Source organism: Acanthochromis polyacanthus, chromosome 23 (genome assembly GCF_021347895.1).
Source record: "Acanthochromis polyacanthus isolate Apoly-LR-REF ecotype Palm Island chromosome 23, KAUST_Apoly_ChrSc, whole genome shotgun sequence".
Classification (NCBI taxonomy): domain Eukaryota; kingdom Metazoa; phylum Chordata; class Actinopteri; family Pomacentridae; genus Acanthochromis; species Acanthochromis polyacanthus.
Window position 1 is genome coordinate 2152880 of NC_067135.1, and position 15124 is coordinate 2168003.

The window sequence follows — 15124 nt, forward strand, 5'->3', positions numbered from 1 at the left end:
GACTGATTTAACCACCAACACACAGCAGTGCAGCATAATGGCTGAAAGGAACTGCTAATATCTTTATTCTCCAGAGTTTGTGTGGACAGTAACAGAGTTATGGACTGCTCGACTGACGGTCCTTCAGTGGACAGAAAACATGTCCAGATCAACGGGCTGCTCATACATTTGGAACAAAACTCCGAGTGTTAAGATCAATGGCATTAACGATAAACTAAAGAGCTACCTGACTGATTTACTATTACACATCTATGTACAATATTCAATAGGCAAGAGCCCAAACGTTAAGTTTTTCTGTGCATTTCCATATGGGGATGTTAGAAAACAAAAAGAGCACTAACCTTCCCCCGTCTGTGGATTCTATAAGACCGTCTCTGTGCTGCAGCTCGGCTCCAGCGCACTGAAGTCAAATAAGATCCATTTGCATTAAATAGACAGGGATTTTAAAATGAAGAATTGCTTCATAAATCAACACAGACGCTGTGAACACTCCTCTACATCCACAGAATCAATGAGCTCCTGCATTTAGTCCTTTATTCTAATACAGTGTCAGTAAATCACTGCAGTATTAATTACAGTTTTTCACAAGAGCTATTTCCTGATGTTGACATTATTTACAATTTTGGCCTGTTTTTGAAATTAATTAATTAAACATATGCATTTTAAAAGTATTATTATTTGACTAGATATTATCTGTAATGAACAAAACATCAAGCATGTGGAAAACAGCAGCTACAAAATGATTTGTAATTTTTCAATCTTTAACTTCGATCATTTTCATTTAAAGTAAAAGCAAATATATGTCAAATAAGATATTTAGAATTTTAATTTTACTTTCAAACATTGGAAAATAACTTACTATTTATTTTAAAAATGCAGATTTCTGATGAGATTTTTTTAAAAATTCAGGTTTTTTACAAATAACATGTAAATTAATACTTTTTTCTCAGATTCTACTGAACATCTTTAATTAATAAAACAGTAAAATTCTATAAAATAGCAATTAAAATGAAATTTATAAAATAATCCTATATATAATTATTTCATTTCATTTTTATTTTAAGAAGCAGCAAATAAAATTTTCAGAAAATATATTTTTAGCTGAGTAATTTTCGCTCAAACTTTGGTTTTACTGTAATAACTGATCTATTTCCAGGGCTGCACATAAGTGGTCTGCCTGCCCACTTGCGCACTGACCGTGGACGAATGCGCTGGGCTTCGAAGGCATTCATACGCTTTTGCGTACTGACGGCTCTGACGCCACCGAAAAAAAGAGCTTTTGCCAAAAGCTCTTTTTTTCGGTGGCTCCGGTGACGACTCTGTCGGATTTTTTTGTGAAAGGGGTGGAGGAACACGAAAATAATTACTTAGCGGGGCCTGCCTCTTTGACATTTTGAGAAGTGCTTTTTCTCTTTTCCTCGTGGTCAGAGCCGTCGGTACGCAAAAAGCGTATGAAAGCCTTTGAAGCCCAACGCATTCGTCTACGTTCAGTGAGTAAGCGCGCATGCGGACCACTTAAGTCATTTAATTTGTGTAAACTTGTAGTGATTAAAACTGTCCACTAGATGTCAGCATTAGACTTTAACATGAACTCACCACTGACTGAAGCTCAACTCAACCTTATTACCAATAAATGTCAGTCTTTTTTTTTTAACTTTATTTACAAAACTGAACAATAACAGTTCACAATTTCATCAGGAACATTGTACGCTCGAGGTAGTATGCATCTCATAGTATAAAACAGACATAAAGAAAGCATAGAAATACATAATACAGTTCACAAAATTAAGAAATAAATAAAGAATATATAAGAGGAATGGAGATCAAATGAAATCAAATTCAACACAAAGCGTTCTTGTCTTCACAGCTTTGGAGTTACTGCAAAGTTTTAAAGTGTCAAGGTAGAATTTTAAATATGCAAGGAAGACAGTCAGGTTGGGTTTTTGTTTTGAAAATTTGCTGGTGTGAACATGGAATTTTGCTAAAAGTACAATAAAGTTGATGACATATGTTTTTTTAATAGGCAAAGTATCATCAAAGCAGCCAAATAAAATAAATTCAATTTTAAATTTGAGTTGAGTATTCATTTTTCTGTTCAACAACAAGTTAAGGTCCTGCCAAAATCCCTGACTAAGGGTACAATCCCAAAACAAATGATTTATAGTTTCCTCTGTGTGGTGACAAAAAGAACAAAGAGGGTCAATGTTGAGTCTGTATTTTGCAATAACAGAGTTAACAGGATAACACCTGTGGAGTATTTTCAGAGAAACTTCCCGCACCTTATTTGAAATACAAAATTTCCTATGTAATAACCATGTTTTTTTGCCAGTCAATATCAACATACAGATTATTCCAGTAAAAAACTGAAGTAGGCTTAGAGATTGTATTTCTTAAAATTAAATCTCTTATACATTTATTGTTTGTTTTACTATTCAGGAAAGGATCTGAGTTCCCTATATATAAATTAGATAGGGTGGTTTCAATGGAGACATCAGAGGTTGAAGAGGATAATAACATTTTAAGACCTGATGGAATAGCATCAAAGATGATTGCAAATTCTCTAGGTGGTATAGGAAAATTATATTCAGATAAGAACTCTTCATAAGAGAACATGTGACCCTTTTATAAATGTCAGTCAGTTTTTCCTGACAGAAAAGTTTTTGTCTCAGAGTTTTGTTCTGTAATGCATCATGGGAAATGAAGGACGTGCCAACTCTGAGCATGATTATTATGGGATGTATCACATTTTCCCTCAACATTATTAGAAAGTTTTTTCACCACAGAGTGAATCATGTCTATCAGATGATCCTGGTGTCTTCTGTGTGTAAAAATGCTCCTTTCATTGTCTAGAACTTGTTCTGACCAACCACCTGATATGAGCCTTAAAGTTTACCCAGAATGCACTGCCTAAAAAGACTAAAACTTCTCCAAAGTGACTGAAGATTTGTCCAAATTGACCCAAAACCTGTCCAAGCTGACTAAACTTTAGTCCAAATTTGTCCAGAAGTATTCAGTTCTTGTCCAAAATAATCTCTAAAATGACTGAAAATGTGTCCAAAATGACTAAAATTTTATCCAAAATGATCAAAAAGTTCTATAAAATGGCTCAAGTGTAGAGGAGTCTTCAATAATATGTACGTATTGGAAAATCATTTTAAGTTTTCCCTCAACCAAATGTGTCCAAAATGACCCAATTCTTGTCTAAAAAGACAAAAGCTTCCCCAAAGTGATTCAAAAATTGTCCAAAATGATACATTTTTAGTATTTTTTGAGAAGCTTCTGTTATGTTTGACAAATTTTGTGTAAATTTTGGACAAATTTGGACTAAAATGTAGTCAGTTTGGACAAATTTGGACTAAAATGTAGTCAGTTTGGACAGGTTTTGGATCATTTTGACACATTTAGTTGAGGGAAAACTTAAAATAATTTTCCAACATGCACATTTTCTTGAAGACTCCTCTTCACTTGAGTCATTTTGTAGAACTTCTTGATCATTTTGGACACATTTTTAGTGATTTTGGACAAGAGCTGAGTCATTGTGGACAAATTTGAGTCATTTCTTGAGAAGTTTTGTCATGTTAGACATTCTTTGAATAATTGTGGACAAATTTGGACTAAAGTTTAGTCAGCTTGGACAGGTTTTGGGTCAATTTGGACAAATCTTCAGTCACTTTGGAGAAGCTTAAGTCTTTTTAGACAGTGCGTTCTGGGTAAACTTTAAGGCTCATGTATTATTTTCCTGTTACATCCCATGAAATGATGCTCAAGGTTAGTTATAGAGAAAATGAACAAAAACCAGATTCAGCATTGAGACTGGGACACCTGGAATGGATGTAGAACTGATCTGGATGCAGTTTTTATCAGAACTCAGATTGAAGATGTCACACTGGAAAAAAAATGCTCCTCTCAAAACAAGGGAAAAAAATTATTTCAAAGAGCTTTTACCTTGAAATAAGTGAAAAAAAATCTGCCAATAGAACAAGTGAAAAATGTCTTGGTAAGATTTCTAGAAATAAGATCTGATATTTAGAATATTGAGATCTTAGCATTAGCTTGGAAAATTTATTTTAAGCTTTATTTTACCAGGATTGTCAAGCTTAGGTGTCTAAACCCTCCTGTTGTCTTCATTTACGGCACCACAAAATAATAGTGTTGCCTTGTCTGAAAAAAATCCAAAAATTCAGCAAAAAAAATCCCCAAATTTATAAACATTTGCAAAATCTTCAGGAAGAAAATTCCTCAAAAATTTTATTCAAAAAAAATCCTCAAATTTGGCAAAAAATAAAATTTTAAAAATCCTAAAAAATATCTGAAGTGACTGCATAGTTATCAGTAAAAGTTCTAATATTTTCTTTAAGAACATTCAGATAAAAATCAACCAAAATCCAGTGACTTTCGCTGGATTTTGGTTGATTTTTATCTGAATGTTCTTAAAGAAACCTTTTTTTTAGCATTTCTTTTATTTCTCAAAAAAATGTTCAGAAATTTCCCAAAAATTTTTGAAAATGTGGAAGTTCTCACTGGGAAAATATGTATTTTTTTCCCACATTTTTAAACTTTAAAACAGGTCAATTTGACCCGCAGGACGACACGAGGGTTAAAACAAGATAGTTTCAAGATTGTTTGACTGAACAAGATATTTAAGATGCGTTGTCTTAAAACAAGTCCTCCATCTACTGAAATGTCTCCTGTTAAGTGAATTTATCTTAAATCAAGTGGGATGAGACATTTAGACTAAAAATAAGACAAACAGACTTGGTAAGATTTGGAGTTTTTGCAGTGGAGGGTCTGTAAGTGTGAAAATATTCACGTTATGGAGGTAAAGCTGCTGCTTGTAGCTTCAGTCTGTTGGGATCATTATTGTCGCTACGAGGCCTTTAAGATTTGCTCTTTTTTTTTTTCTCCACGGTTTCCAGAGAACAGAGCATGAGAATATCCACAGGGGGAGTTTCCTGTTCAGCCCAGCGGTGGGAGGAGTGAGGAGGGAAGGAATGTCCAGGGCTTTGTGCTGCTTATCTCCAGCCTCAGAGAGAGGAGTGACTGCCGGGAAGCAGGAGGAGGTGTGACTCCTCCACGGAATCACCGGATCGATTCACGCATCACAACGCTTGATTGGTCGAGTCTGGGGGATCCTGATTGGAGGATTACCTGTCCCGCAGCTGATCGATTGATCGATTGATTGTGAGGATGAGTGCGGCGGGGGACGTGGTGTGTGAGGGCTGGCTCAGAAAGTCACCTCCAGAGAAGAAGCTGAGGCGATACGTGAGTGTTGTACCGTAAATAAGTCAGAAAGTCAGAATTACAAAGCAGCAAAACCATAAAACGCAGCAATAAAGCAGCAGTTTGACACCTTCTGAGGACCTTTTGTAGGTCACAGGAGTCTTTCATTCAAAGATTTGTTAATTCACTGCAAATCCTGAACTCAAAGTGAAGAAAAATGAAGTTGTCATGTCACGAGTTTCGCTTAAAGTCAGCTAATGGGGAGATTTCAGTTTAAATCACACAAAATATTAAGTCAGTTTCAACACAACTCATTGAAACCGTGTTTGTGTTGGAAAAAAGGTCCTTGTGTAAAATCAAGTTTGAGCTCAACAGAAAGAGTTTGCATCAATTTTTTAGAGTTCAGACAAATTCTAGAAATTCTGTCTGAAAAAAAAAGAACCACATTAAGTTAGTGAATGAATAAAAATCAAAGGGGTTTTAGTTATTTAATGTTTGGCAGCAGAAACACACGTTTTTATGTTGGTTATTTAAAAATATCAGGTTTTTCACGTGATTTAAAAGGAATTAATGTGTCATTTACTTCATGAATGATAAATGCAGGCTTTTAATTTGACATTTTCTATTTTAAATTGTGTATTTGAACTCACAAAATTTAAATCTTAGAAACAAAACCTGCAAATTTCTGTTTAAATCGCACAAAATATGAAGTTAATGCAACATTATGATGTCAACAATTCATGAAAAATAATGTTTAACTTAAAAGCTCTCAGTCAGTAGATGAGATGTTTTCAGTCTTTCAGGTGGGGACTGATCAAACTGAGCTATAGTTTCATTTCTATGTTCATTTCTGCATTTCCTGAGTCAGTCGTTGTGTTTTGTTGCTGATGGGAGGAACACAGTGGGTGCTTTGCTGACCTTCTCACAGACAGAACCCTGAAACCTGCTGCAGTGGAAACTTGGACCCGTCTGCAGTTGTTTTTTGATAAAGTGTGCAGCGGATCGGAGCTCTAAATCCACCCGGAGCTGCTGGGTTTGCAGTGACGAAGCAGCTAAAACACACACAGAGCACATATCTGGGATTCCTGGCTGCTGACTGGAGCTAATCTCATCTCTGCCTCCACACTTTCCTTTTCTTTCCTTCGCCACAGACGACTTTGTTTGTCTCTTTCATTCATGCTCTCCTTCCTCCTCCTCCTCCTCTGTTGTCGTTTTCTGTCCTTTTCCAGAGGAGAAATGTGTTTCTGAGAGTGAAAGTAAAGAGAATAGCTGGGTCAGAACAAACAGAGGAACCACATCTGACAGAAACACTGGAAATGAACAGACTGAAGGTTTTAATTTGCAGGACTTCATTACCCACAATCCCTCTGGACTCCAGGTCCTCCCAGCAGGGAACGTTTCTAAGATGGAACCAAGATAATCTGCTTTTGTTCTTTATTCCTCAGTTAGAAATAAAGTAGGCAAAAGTGCACCGTAAAAAATCATCATTTTCTGTTTTGTTGATTCATAGATAACCAATAAAACAAAGCAAATATCATGTACAAGTCAAAAATCTGTATTTTTGCATAAATGGTAGTTTGTTTTTTAATGTTTATTTGTGAAATACATAATTTTTTAACTGACTTTTTAAATATTTTCTTTTACAGAATATGTTTTTACAGAATCTTTTTTAAAAGTCTTTTTTGCAGAATGTTTTTACAAAATATTTTTTACAAAATATTTTTGCAGAATATTTTTATGGAATGTTTTTTGCAGAAAATCCTTTACAGAATATTTTTAAACAATGTTCTTTGTCGAATGTGTTCATAGAATATTATATTATATTATATATTATATGTATTGTATAAAATATATTATATTATATTATATTATATTATATTATATTATATTATATTATATTATATTATATGCAGAATAGGTTTTATAGAATTTTTTTGTCCAATATTTTTTTGCAAAAAAACTTTTACTGAATATTTTTATAGAATATTTTTCACATAGTGTTTTTGTCCAGTATTTTTTACAGGAAATCTTTAACAGATTTTTTTTTCTGGAGCATTTTTTACAGAATATTTTTCATAGAATATTTTTTGTAGAATGTTTCTCACATAATATTTTTGTAGAATATTTTTATTGAGTATATTTGCAGAATATCTTATCACATAATGTTTTTTACATAGTATTTTTTGTAGAATATTTTATTGCAGAATATTTTTTGCATAGTGTTTATATGTGGATTTTTTCACAGAATATTTATAGAGGATGTTTTTTACTGAACATTTTTATCAAAATACTTTACACAGAATTTTTTTACATAGTGTTTTTTGTAGAATTTTTTTTTACATAGTGTTTTTTGTAGAATATTTTGTTCCACAATGTTTTTTCATGATGTTTTTTAGTCTGCAGTAAAAGAGCTGAAGCTGCCAGTGAGGCTCTTATTGCTGAGACTCTGTGATGGTACACACAACCCAGTGTGTACACAGACACACACTGCTGCACAGCTGTGTGTCCACTGTCAACACAGTGAGGGGTAAACACACACACACACACACACACACACACACACACACAGGGTGTGTTCATGTTTCTGCTGAGCGTTGGGAGAACGTTCCTCCTCCAACATTCCCTGCTCTGCTGAAAGCTGCTGTTATGCAACAAACTAATGAGTGTCAGCTGCTGCTGCTCAGAGGAGAAGAAGGAGAAACAAGAGGAGGAGGAGATGGAGGAGAAAGAAGAAGAGAAGGAGGAGGAGATAGAGGAGGACATGAAGAAGGAGGAGATGGTGATAAAGCAGAAGTTGAAGTAGGAGATGGCGGAAGAAATGAGGACATTAAAGAGGAGATAGAAGTGGAGAAGATTAAGGAGATAGAGGAGATGATGGAAGAGAAGGAGATGAGAAAAAGGATGAGATGGAGGAGGAGATGATGAAGGAGAAGGAGATGGTGGGCGAGATGAAGTAAGAGATAGGGGAGGATGAGATGGAGGGGATGATGGAGAAGATGATGGAGGAGATAAAGGAGGAGATGGAGACAATCATGGAGGAGAAAGAGAAGGATAAGATGGAGGAGATGAAGGAGGAGATAAAGGAGGAGATGGAGACAATCATGGAGGAGAAAGAAGAAAAAGATGGAGGAGATGAAGGAGGAGATAAAGGAGGAGATGGAGACAATCATGGAGGAGAAAGAGAAGGATAAGATGGAGGAGATGAAGAAGGAGGAGCTGATGGCGGAGAAGACGATGAAGGAGATGAAGTAAGAGAGAGATATGAAGTCGGAGATGCAGGAGATGAAGTAAAGTCTACAGTAAAATGCTCATCGCTACCAAAACCTTTCTGATTTCTACAGTATTAATTTAAACGGTTAATTACACACGTGGACAAAATTGTTGGTACCCCTCAGTTAAAGAAGGAAAAACCCACAATTCTCACTGAAATCACTTGAAACTCACAAAAATAACAATAAATAAAAATTTATTGAAAATTAAATAATCAAAATCAGCCATCACTTTTGAATTGTTGATTAACATAATTATTTAAAAAAACAAACTAATGAAATAGGGCTGGACAAAAATGATGGTACCCATAACTTAATATTTTGTTGCACAACCTTTTGAGGCAATCACTGCAATTAAACGATTTCTGTATTTGTCAATGAGCGTTCTGCAGCCGTCAACAGGTATTTTGGCCCACTCCTCATGAGCAAACAGCTCCAGTTGTCTCAGGTTTGATGGGTGTCTTCTCCAAATGGCATGTTTCAGCTCCTTCCACATATGTTCAATGGGATTCAGATCTGGGCTCATAGAAGGCCACTTTAGAATAGTCCAACGCTTTTCTCTCAGCCATTCTTGGGTGTTTTTGGCTGTGTGTTTTGGATCGTCGTCCTGTTGGAAGACCCATGACCTGCGACTGAGACCAAGCTTTCTGACACAAGGCAGCACATTTCTCTCCAGAATGCCTTGATAGTCTTCAGATTTCATCGTACCTTGCACACTTTCAAGACACCCTGTGCCAGATGCAGCAAAGCAGCCCCAAAACATTACTGAGCCTCCTCCATGTTTCACCGTAGGGACAGTGTTCTTTTCTTCGTATGCTTGGTTTTTGAGTCTATGAACATAGAGTTGATGTGCCTTACCAAAAAGCTCCAGTTTGGTCTCATCTGTCCAAAGGACATTCTCCCAGAAGCTTTGTGGCTTGTCAACATGCATTTTTGCAAATTCCAGTCTGGCTTTTTTATGAGTTTTTTTCAGCAGTGGTGTCCTCCTTGGTCGTCTCCCATGAAGTCCACTTTGGCTCAAACAACGACGAATGGTGCGATCTGACACTGATGTACCTTGGCCTTGGAGTTCACCTTTAATTTCTTTGGAGGTTGCTCTGGGCTCTTTGGATACAATTCCAACGATCCGTCTCTTCAATTTGTCATCAATTTTCCTCTTGCGGCCACGTCCAGGGAGGTTGGCTACTGTCCCGTGGGTCTTGAACTTCTGAATAATATGAGCCACTGTTGTCACAGGAACTTCAAGCTGTTTAGAGATGGTCTTACAGCCTTTACCTTAAAGATGTTTGTCTATAATTTTTTTTCGGATGTCCTGGGACAATTCTCTCCTTCGCTTTCTGTTGTCCATGTTCAGTGTGGTACACACCTTTTCACCAAACAGCAGGGTGACTACTTGTCTCCCTTTAAATAGGCAGACTGACTGATTATGAGTTTGGAAACACCTGTGATGTCAATTAAATGACACACCTGAGTTAATCATGTCACTCTGGTCAAATAGTTTTCAATCTTTTATAGAGGTACCATCATTTTTGTCCAGCCCTATTTCATTAGTTTGTTTTTTTAAATAATTATGTTAATCAACAATTCAAAAGTGATGGCTGTTTTTGATTATTTAATTTTCAATAAAATTTTATTTATTGTTACTTTTGTGAGTTTCAAGTGATTTCAGTGAGAATTGTGGGTTTTTCCTTCTTTAACTGAGGGGTACCAACAATTTTGTCCACGTGTGTATTATGATCAGTTTATTTGCATTCAGCTGTAGAACTCACAGAAAGCTAAGAGTTCTCACCACAACACAAGTTTTGCGGGTGACAATAAACCAGAAATACATCTCCATATAATTTAATATAAAGTCTCGCTTCTGTCTAATGGATATGTACGAGTAAATACACCGTTTGTTTCTACAGTGAATGTGTTTTAAGGTCGTGTGTCTGCAGTCTGAAGCACAAGATGCCACGAGAAGATGAGGGAAAGCAGAAGAGCAGCTGAGGAACAGCAGGAAGGTGGTTGTTGTTCAGGTCTGCTGGTAGGAAACCCTATTTTAGATCCATTGTGGCTCCGTCCTGCCGAGGTCAGAGGTCAAGGAGGAAACAACGGCGGGAGAGAAGCATGAAAACAGGTTGTCTTTAGTACTGCTGGGCTGCTCGGAGAGGAAAAGACACAAAATGAGCATTTACTGTGGAAACATCAGAGCAGCTAAACGTGGTGGAATGAACTTAGTTTGTCTTCAGATGTTTAATGTCCCACAGAGGAAATGAGGCGACATAAAAACTAGAGGAAAGGCAATAAAACCGCCGAGGACATAATAAACACAACACAGGACAATGAAGAACCCATGTAATAATGTTACTGTGGCAGGAAAACACTATTAATAAAGAGTGTAGTGTTTAATTAGAACATCAAAACTGTATGAAATAACTGAATTGTAGCTAACAGTGTGACAGCTCCACTTGCTAATTAGCTAGCTACACCGCAAAAACTCCAAATCTCTCAAGCCTATTTGTCTTATTTTTAGTCAAAATGTCTCATCCCACTTGATTTAAGATAAATTCACTGAACAGGTGACATTTCAGAAAGATGGAGGGTCTTGTTTAAACCTTCCTGTCGTCCTGCTGGTCATGTTAACCCGTTTTAAAGTTTAAAAATGTGGGGGAAAATATTTTCACAGTGAAGACTTCCACATTTTCTAAAATCTTTGGGGACATTTTTTAACATTTTTTGGTGGAAATTAATCAATATTTTAGAAAAATGTTTCTTTAAGAACATTCAGAAAAAAATCAACCAAAATCCAGCGAATTTCGCTGGATTTTGGTTGATTTTTTTCTGAATGTTCTTAAAGAAAATATTAGACGTTTTACTGATATATATGTAATCACTTTAGATTTTTTTGGATGATTTTTATTCATTTTTTGGAAATATTTACAATTTTTATATTTTTTAATTTTTTTTATTTCTTGTCAAATTTGGGGATTTTTGTAAAAAAAAATTTTTTTAGGGGAAAATTCTTACTGAAGATTTTGCAATTTTTTAAATGAATTTGGGGATTTTTAAAAAAAAAATTCAGACAAGGAAACAATACTTTTTGGTGCCGTAAATGAGGACAGCTGGAGGGATAAGACACCTAAGCGTGACAATCCTGATAAAAATACAGCTCAAAATAAGTTTTCCCAGCTAATTTTAAGATCTCAAGATCATATCTTACTTCAAGAAATCTTACCAAGCCATTTTTCACTTGTTCTACTGGCAGATTTTTTCACTTATTTCAAGGCAAAAGTTCCTTGAAATAAGTTCTTTTTTTCTTGTTTTGAGAGGGGCGTTTTTTCCAGTGTAACTGAGGAACATTTGCCTGCTAACATACAATCTGCTTAGAGTGAAGAGCAAAAGTAAAATGATTGCATTTGACACTTGATCAAAACGTTTAATGAGCCGTTCAACATTTAGAAATGAATCCTATCCAGACTAGCCAAACTAGCTGAGTATATAGCGTAAAACATATGATAAACACGTATTTATTACCTCAAATTAAGAATGTCAAATGTCACATTTAGGGTTTTCTTACTGATTTTACTCTTGTAATCTGCACAACAGGTTATGTCTGCATTTATAAAAGGCTTGACAGATCATTTTTATGTATTGTTCAGTTTAGTTCAGACAGGAATTGTGTTAAAAATCTTCTTCTGTGACCTTTTCTTTCCCCTTTGGATTGCGCTGACTACTAAGATTCCTTGTGTTTAAATGTTTCATGCAGAGGAAGGACCTTGGTGGATTATAAATAGCTGGTGAAACTGTTCCTTTAATTAGAAGGCGCAGAGAAATATGTTCTCTGCTGCGTTGGTCCGGCAGCAGTCTGAAGACGACAGAACAAACATCTCAGAGTGGCATTTCCTGAGCAGCTCCTTCCTCGTCCTGTCTGAGTTTGGAGGGAAGGGAAACGGATTTTAATCTCTCCGATCACGACATGCAGAGGTTCTGTTCAGCTGGGACCAGAGCAGATGAATGTCAGAGTGCTGCAAACGCAGTCACAGATTAATGTAGTTATGCACCGCAAAACTCCAAATGTTACCAAGTCTGTTTGTCTTATTTTTAGTCAGAATGTCTCATCCCACTCCATTTAAGATAAATTCACCTAACAAGTGACATTTCAGCAACATAGAGGGACCTGTTTGAAGACCAATTATTTTGTTTTGAGTTGAAGTTTACAAAAAAAATACATATTTTCACAGTGAAACTTCTGATGTCCACATTTTCAACATTTTTGGGAAATTTCTGAACATTTTTTGGTGGAAAACAAAATGTTAAAAATGTTTCTGAACATTCACATAAAAAATTTTTTTTATGTGAATGTTCTTAAAGAAAATATCAGAAGTTTCACTGATAAATATGGAATCACTTTAGATATTTTTTAGATTTTTTTAGAAGATTTTTACTCATTTTAAAAAAATATATATATTTGCAAGAATTTTCTTCCCAAATTTGGGGGATTTTTAAAAATAAAACTTAAGGGAAACTTTTAAAGAATTATTGGAATTTTCTTCCTGAAGTTTTTGCAAATTTTCAGAAATTCGGGGAATTTTTTGCTGATTTTTTGGGGGGATTTTTTCAGACAAACTATTTTTTGGTGCAGGAGGGTTAATACATCTCAAATTAGGAGGTTACATGAAAGCAAAAATCTATTTTTGAGTAAAAAACTATTCTCTTCAGCATGTCTGTCTTATTTTAAAACACCTAAGCCTGACACTCGTGATGAAATACATCTAAAAAATAAGTTTTCCAGCTAATTTTGAGATCTGAAGATTCTAAATGTCACATCTTATTTCTAGAAATCATTCCAAGCCATTTTTTCTCTTGTTCTATTGGCAGATTTTTTTCACTTATTTTAAGGTAAATGTTCCTTGAAATAAGCTTTTTTTCTTGTTGTGAGAGGAGCATTTTTTCCAGTGTGGTGGAAAACTGTCCTTTAAACCGACAGATCCTCAAACAGTTTACTGGTATGAAAGTAGAAGCTGCTTCTTCACACCTTCAGATGATCATGACGTGTCCCTCACACACTCGACCTACACGCTGACAGCACTCACACACGGTGAGTCATGTCTGAGGTATGAGGTGTCCTCGTGGATCGTGGATATTTACCCAGAATGCTCGGCGCAGGATGCTGCAGAACGCTGTCAAACATTCAGCACTTGGCTGCTTGTGTGTCTTTTAACATTCCTGCTCACTGGACTGTAAAACTGAGGACATGAGACAGAAACATCACATGAACAGTAACCCATGTACCCCCCCAGCAGGAAGGCTAAAGTCCACAGCAGCAGCGAAATGGTTTAAACGGCTGAGAGCTGCTCTGTAACGTCTGTCTTCTTAAATGAGTCTGTAACCCCTAAAGTTCTTCTCGTCTCTGTCTCAGGCCTGGAAGAGGCGTTGGTTCGTGCTGCGAAGCGGTCGGCTCAGCGGAGAACCGGACGTCCTGCAGTACTACAAGAACCAGCAGTCCAGGCGGCCAATCAGAACCATCAACCTGAACCTGTGTGAACAGGTGAACCTGCACACAGCTGACTGTCAGACAGCCTCATGGTGTCAGGACTTCATGTTGTCATTTAGCCCTCATGTCGACCTGTTTTAAAGTTTGAAAATGTGGAGAAAAATGTCTATTTTCACAGTTTCTCCCGTTGTTTGCTCCTCTTAAGTAGTTTTGTTCCTAAAGATTTCAGTTATGTCTGTAAATTTATGGAAAACTAATGATATTCTCTGATAAATCTGACCTATTCCACTGATATATGGTGCGGGCTGTTAGACAGGATTGTCCTCATGTTGTCTGTAGATGTGTCTGTAGGAGACTAGATGAAGTCTGATGAACTCCTTCAGGTGGACGCTGGTCTGTCCTTCACCAAGAAGGAGCTGGAGAGCAGCTTTGTGTTCGACCTGAGGACGGAGGAGAGGACCTGGTACCTGGTGGCCGAGTCCGAGGAGGACATGAACCGCTGGGTGACGTCCATCTGCCTGCTCTGTGGCTTCAACCCCACCGACGACGGAACCAGTAGGAACATCTAATCTTCTACCGAGTCTCTGTCTGATTTCAAAGTACATGTTGGAATTCATTTTTCTTCACTGTGGCTCATTTTTCTTCACTATGTCCTCATTTTTCTTCACTGTGGCTCATTTTTCTTCACTATGTCCTCATTTTTCTTCACTGTCGGCTCATTTTTCTTCACTTTGAGCTCATTTTTCTTCACTGTGGCTCATTTTTCTTCACTATGTCCTCATTTTTCTTCACTATGTCCTCATTTTTCTTCATTGTGAGCTCATTTTTCTTCACTGTGGCTCATTTTTCTTCACTATGTCCTCATTTTTCTTCACTATGTCATCATTTTTCTTCACTGTGAGCTCATTTTTCTTCACTATGGCTCGTTTTTCTACACTATGTCCTCATTTTTCTTCACTATGTCCTCATTTTTCTTCACTGTGAGCTCATTTTTCTTCACTGTGGCTCATTTTTCTTCACTATGTCCTCATTTTTCTTCACTGTGGCTCATTTTTCTTCACTATGTCCTCATTTTTCTTCACTGTGGGCTCATTTTTCTTCACTGTGGCTCATTTTTCTTCACTATGTCCTCATTTTTCTTCACTATGTCCTCATTTTT

At 36.4% G+C, this 15124-nt stretch overlaps 1 protein-coding gene across 2 annotated transcripts in view; it reads left to right on the forward strand.

Moving 5' to 3' along the window:
* The window catches only part of LOC110968242 (GRB2-associated-binding protein 1-like), a 44330-nt gene that overhangs the window by 11569 nt on the left and 17637 nt on the right, over positions 1-15124 (forward strand). The window contains exons 2-4 of one of the 2 annotated variants that reach the window (XM_051943641.1): positions 4917-5262; positions 13891-14019; positions 14349-14520. In XM_051943641.1, the coding sequence (XP_051799601.1) occupies positions 5188-5262; positions 13891-14019; positions 14349-14520 (376 nt within the window). In that variant the 5' untranslated portion in view covers positions 4917-5187. Of the gene's footprint in view, positions 1-4916; positions 5263-12833; positions 14020-14304; positions 14521-15124 lie in introns of those variants that run through there. The other variant, XM_051943642.1, reaches the window with a different exon arrangement.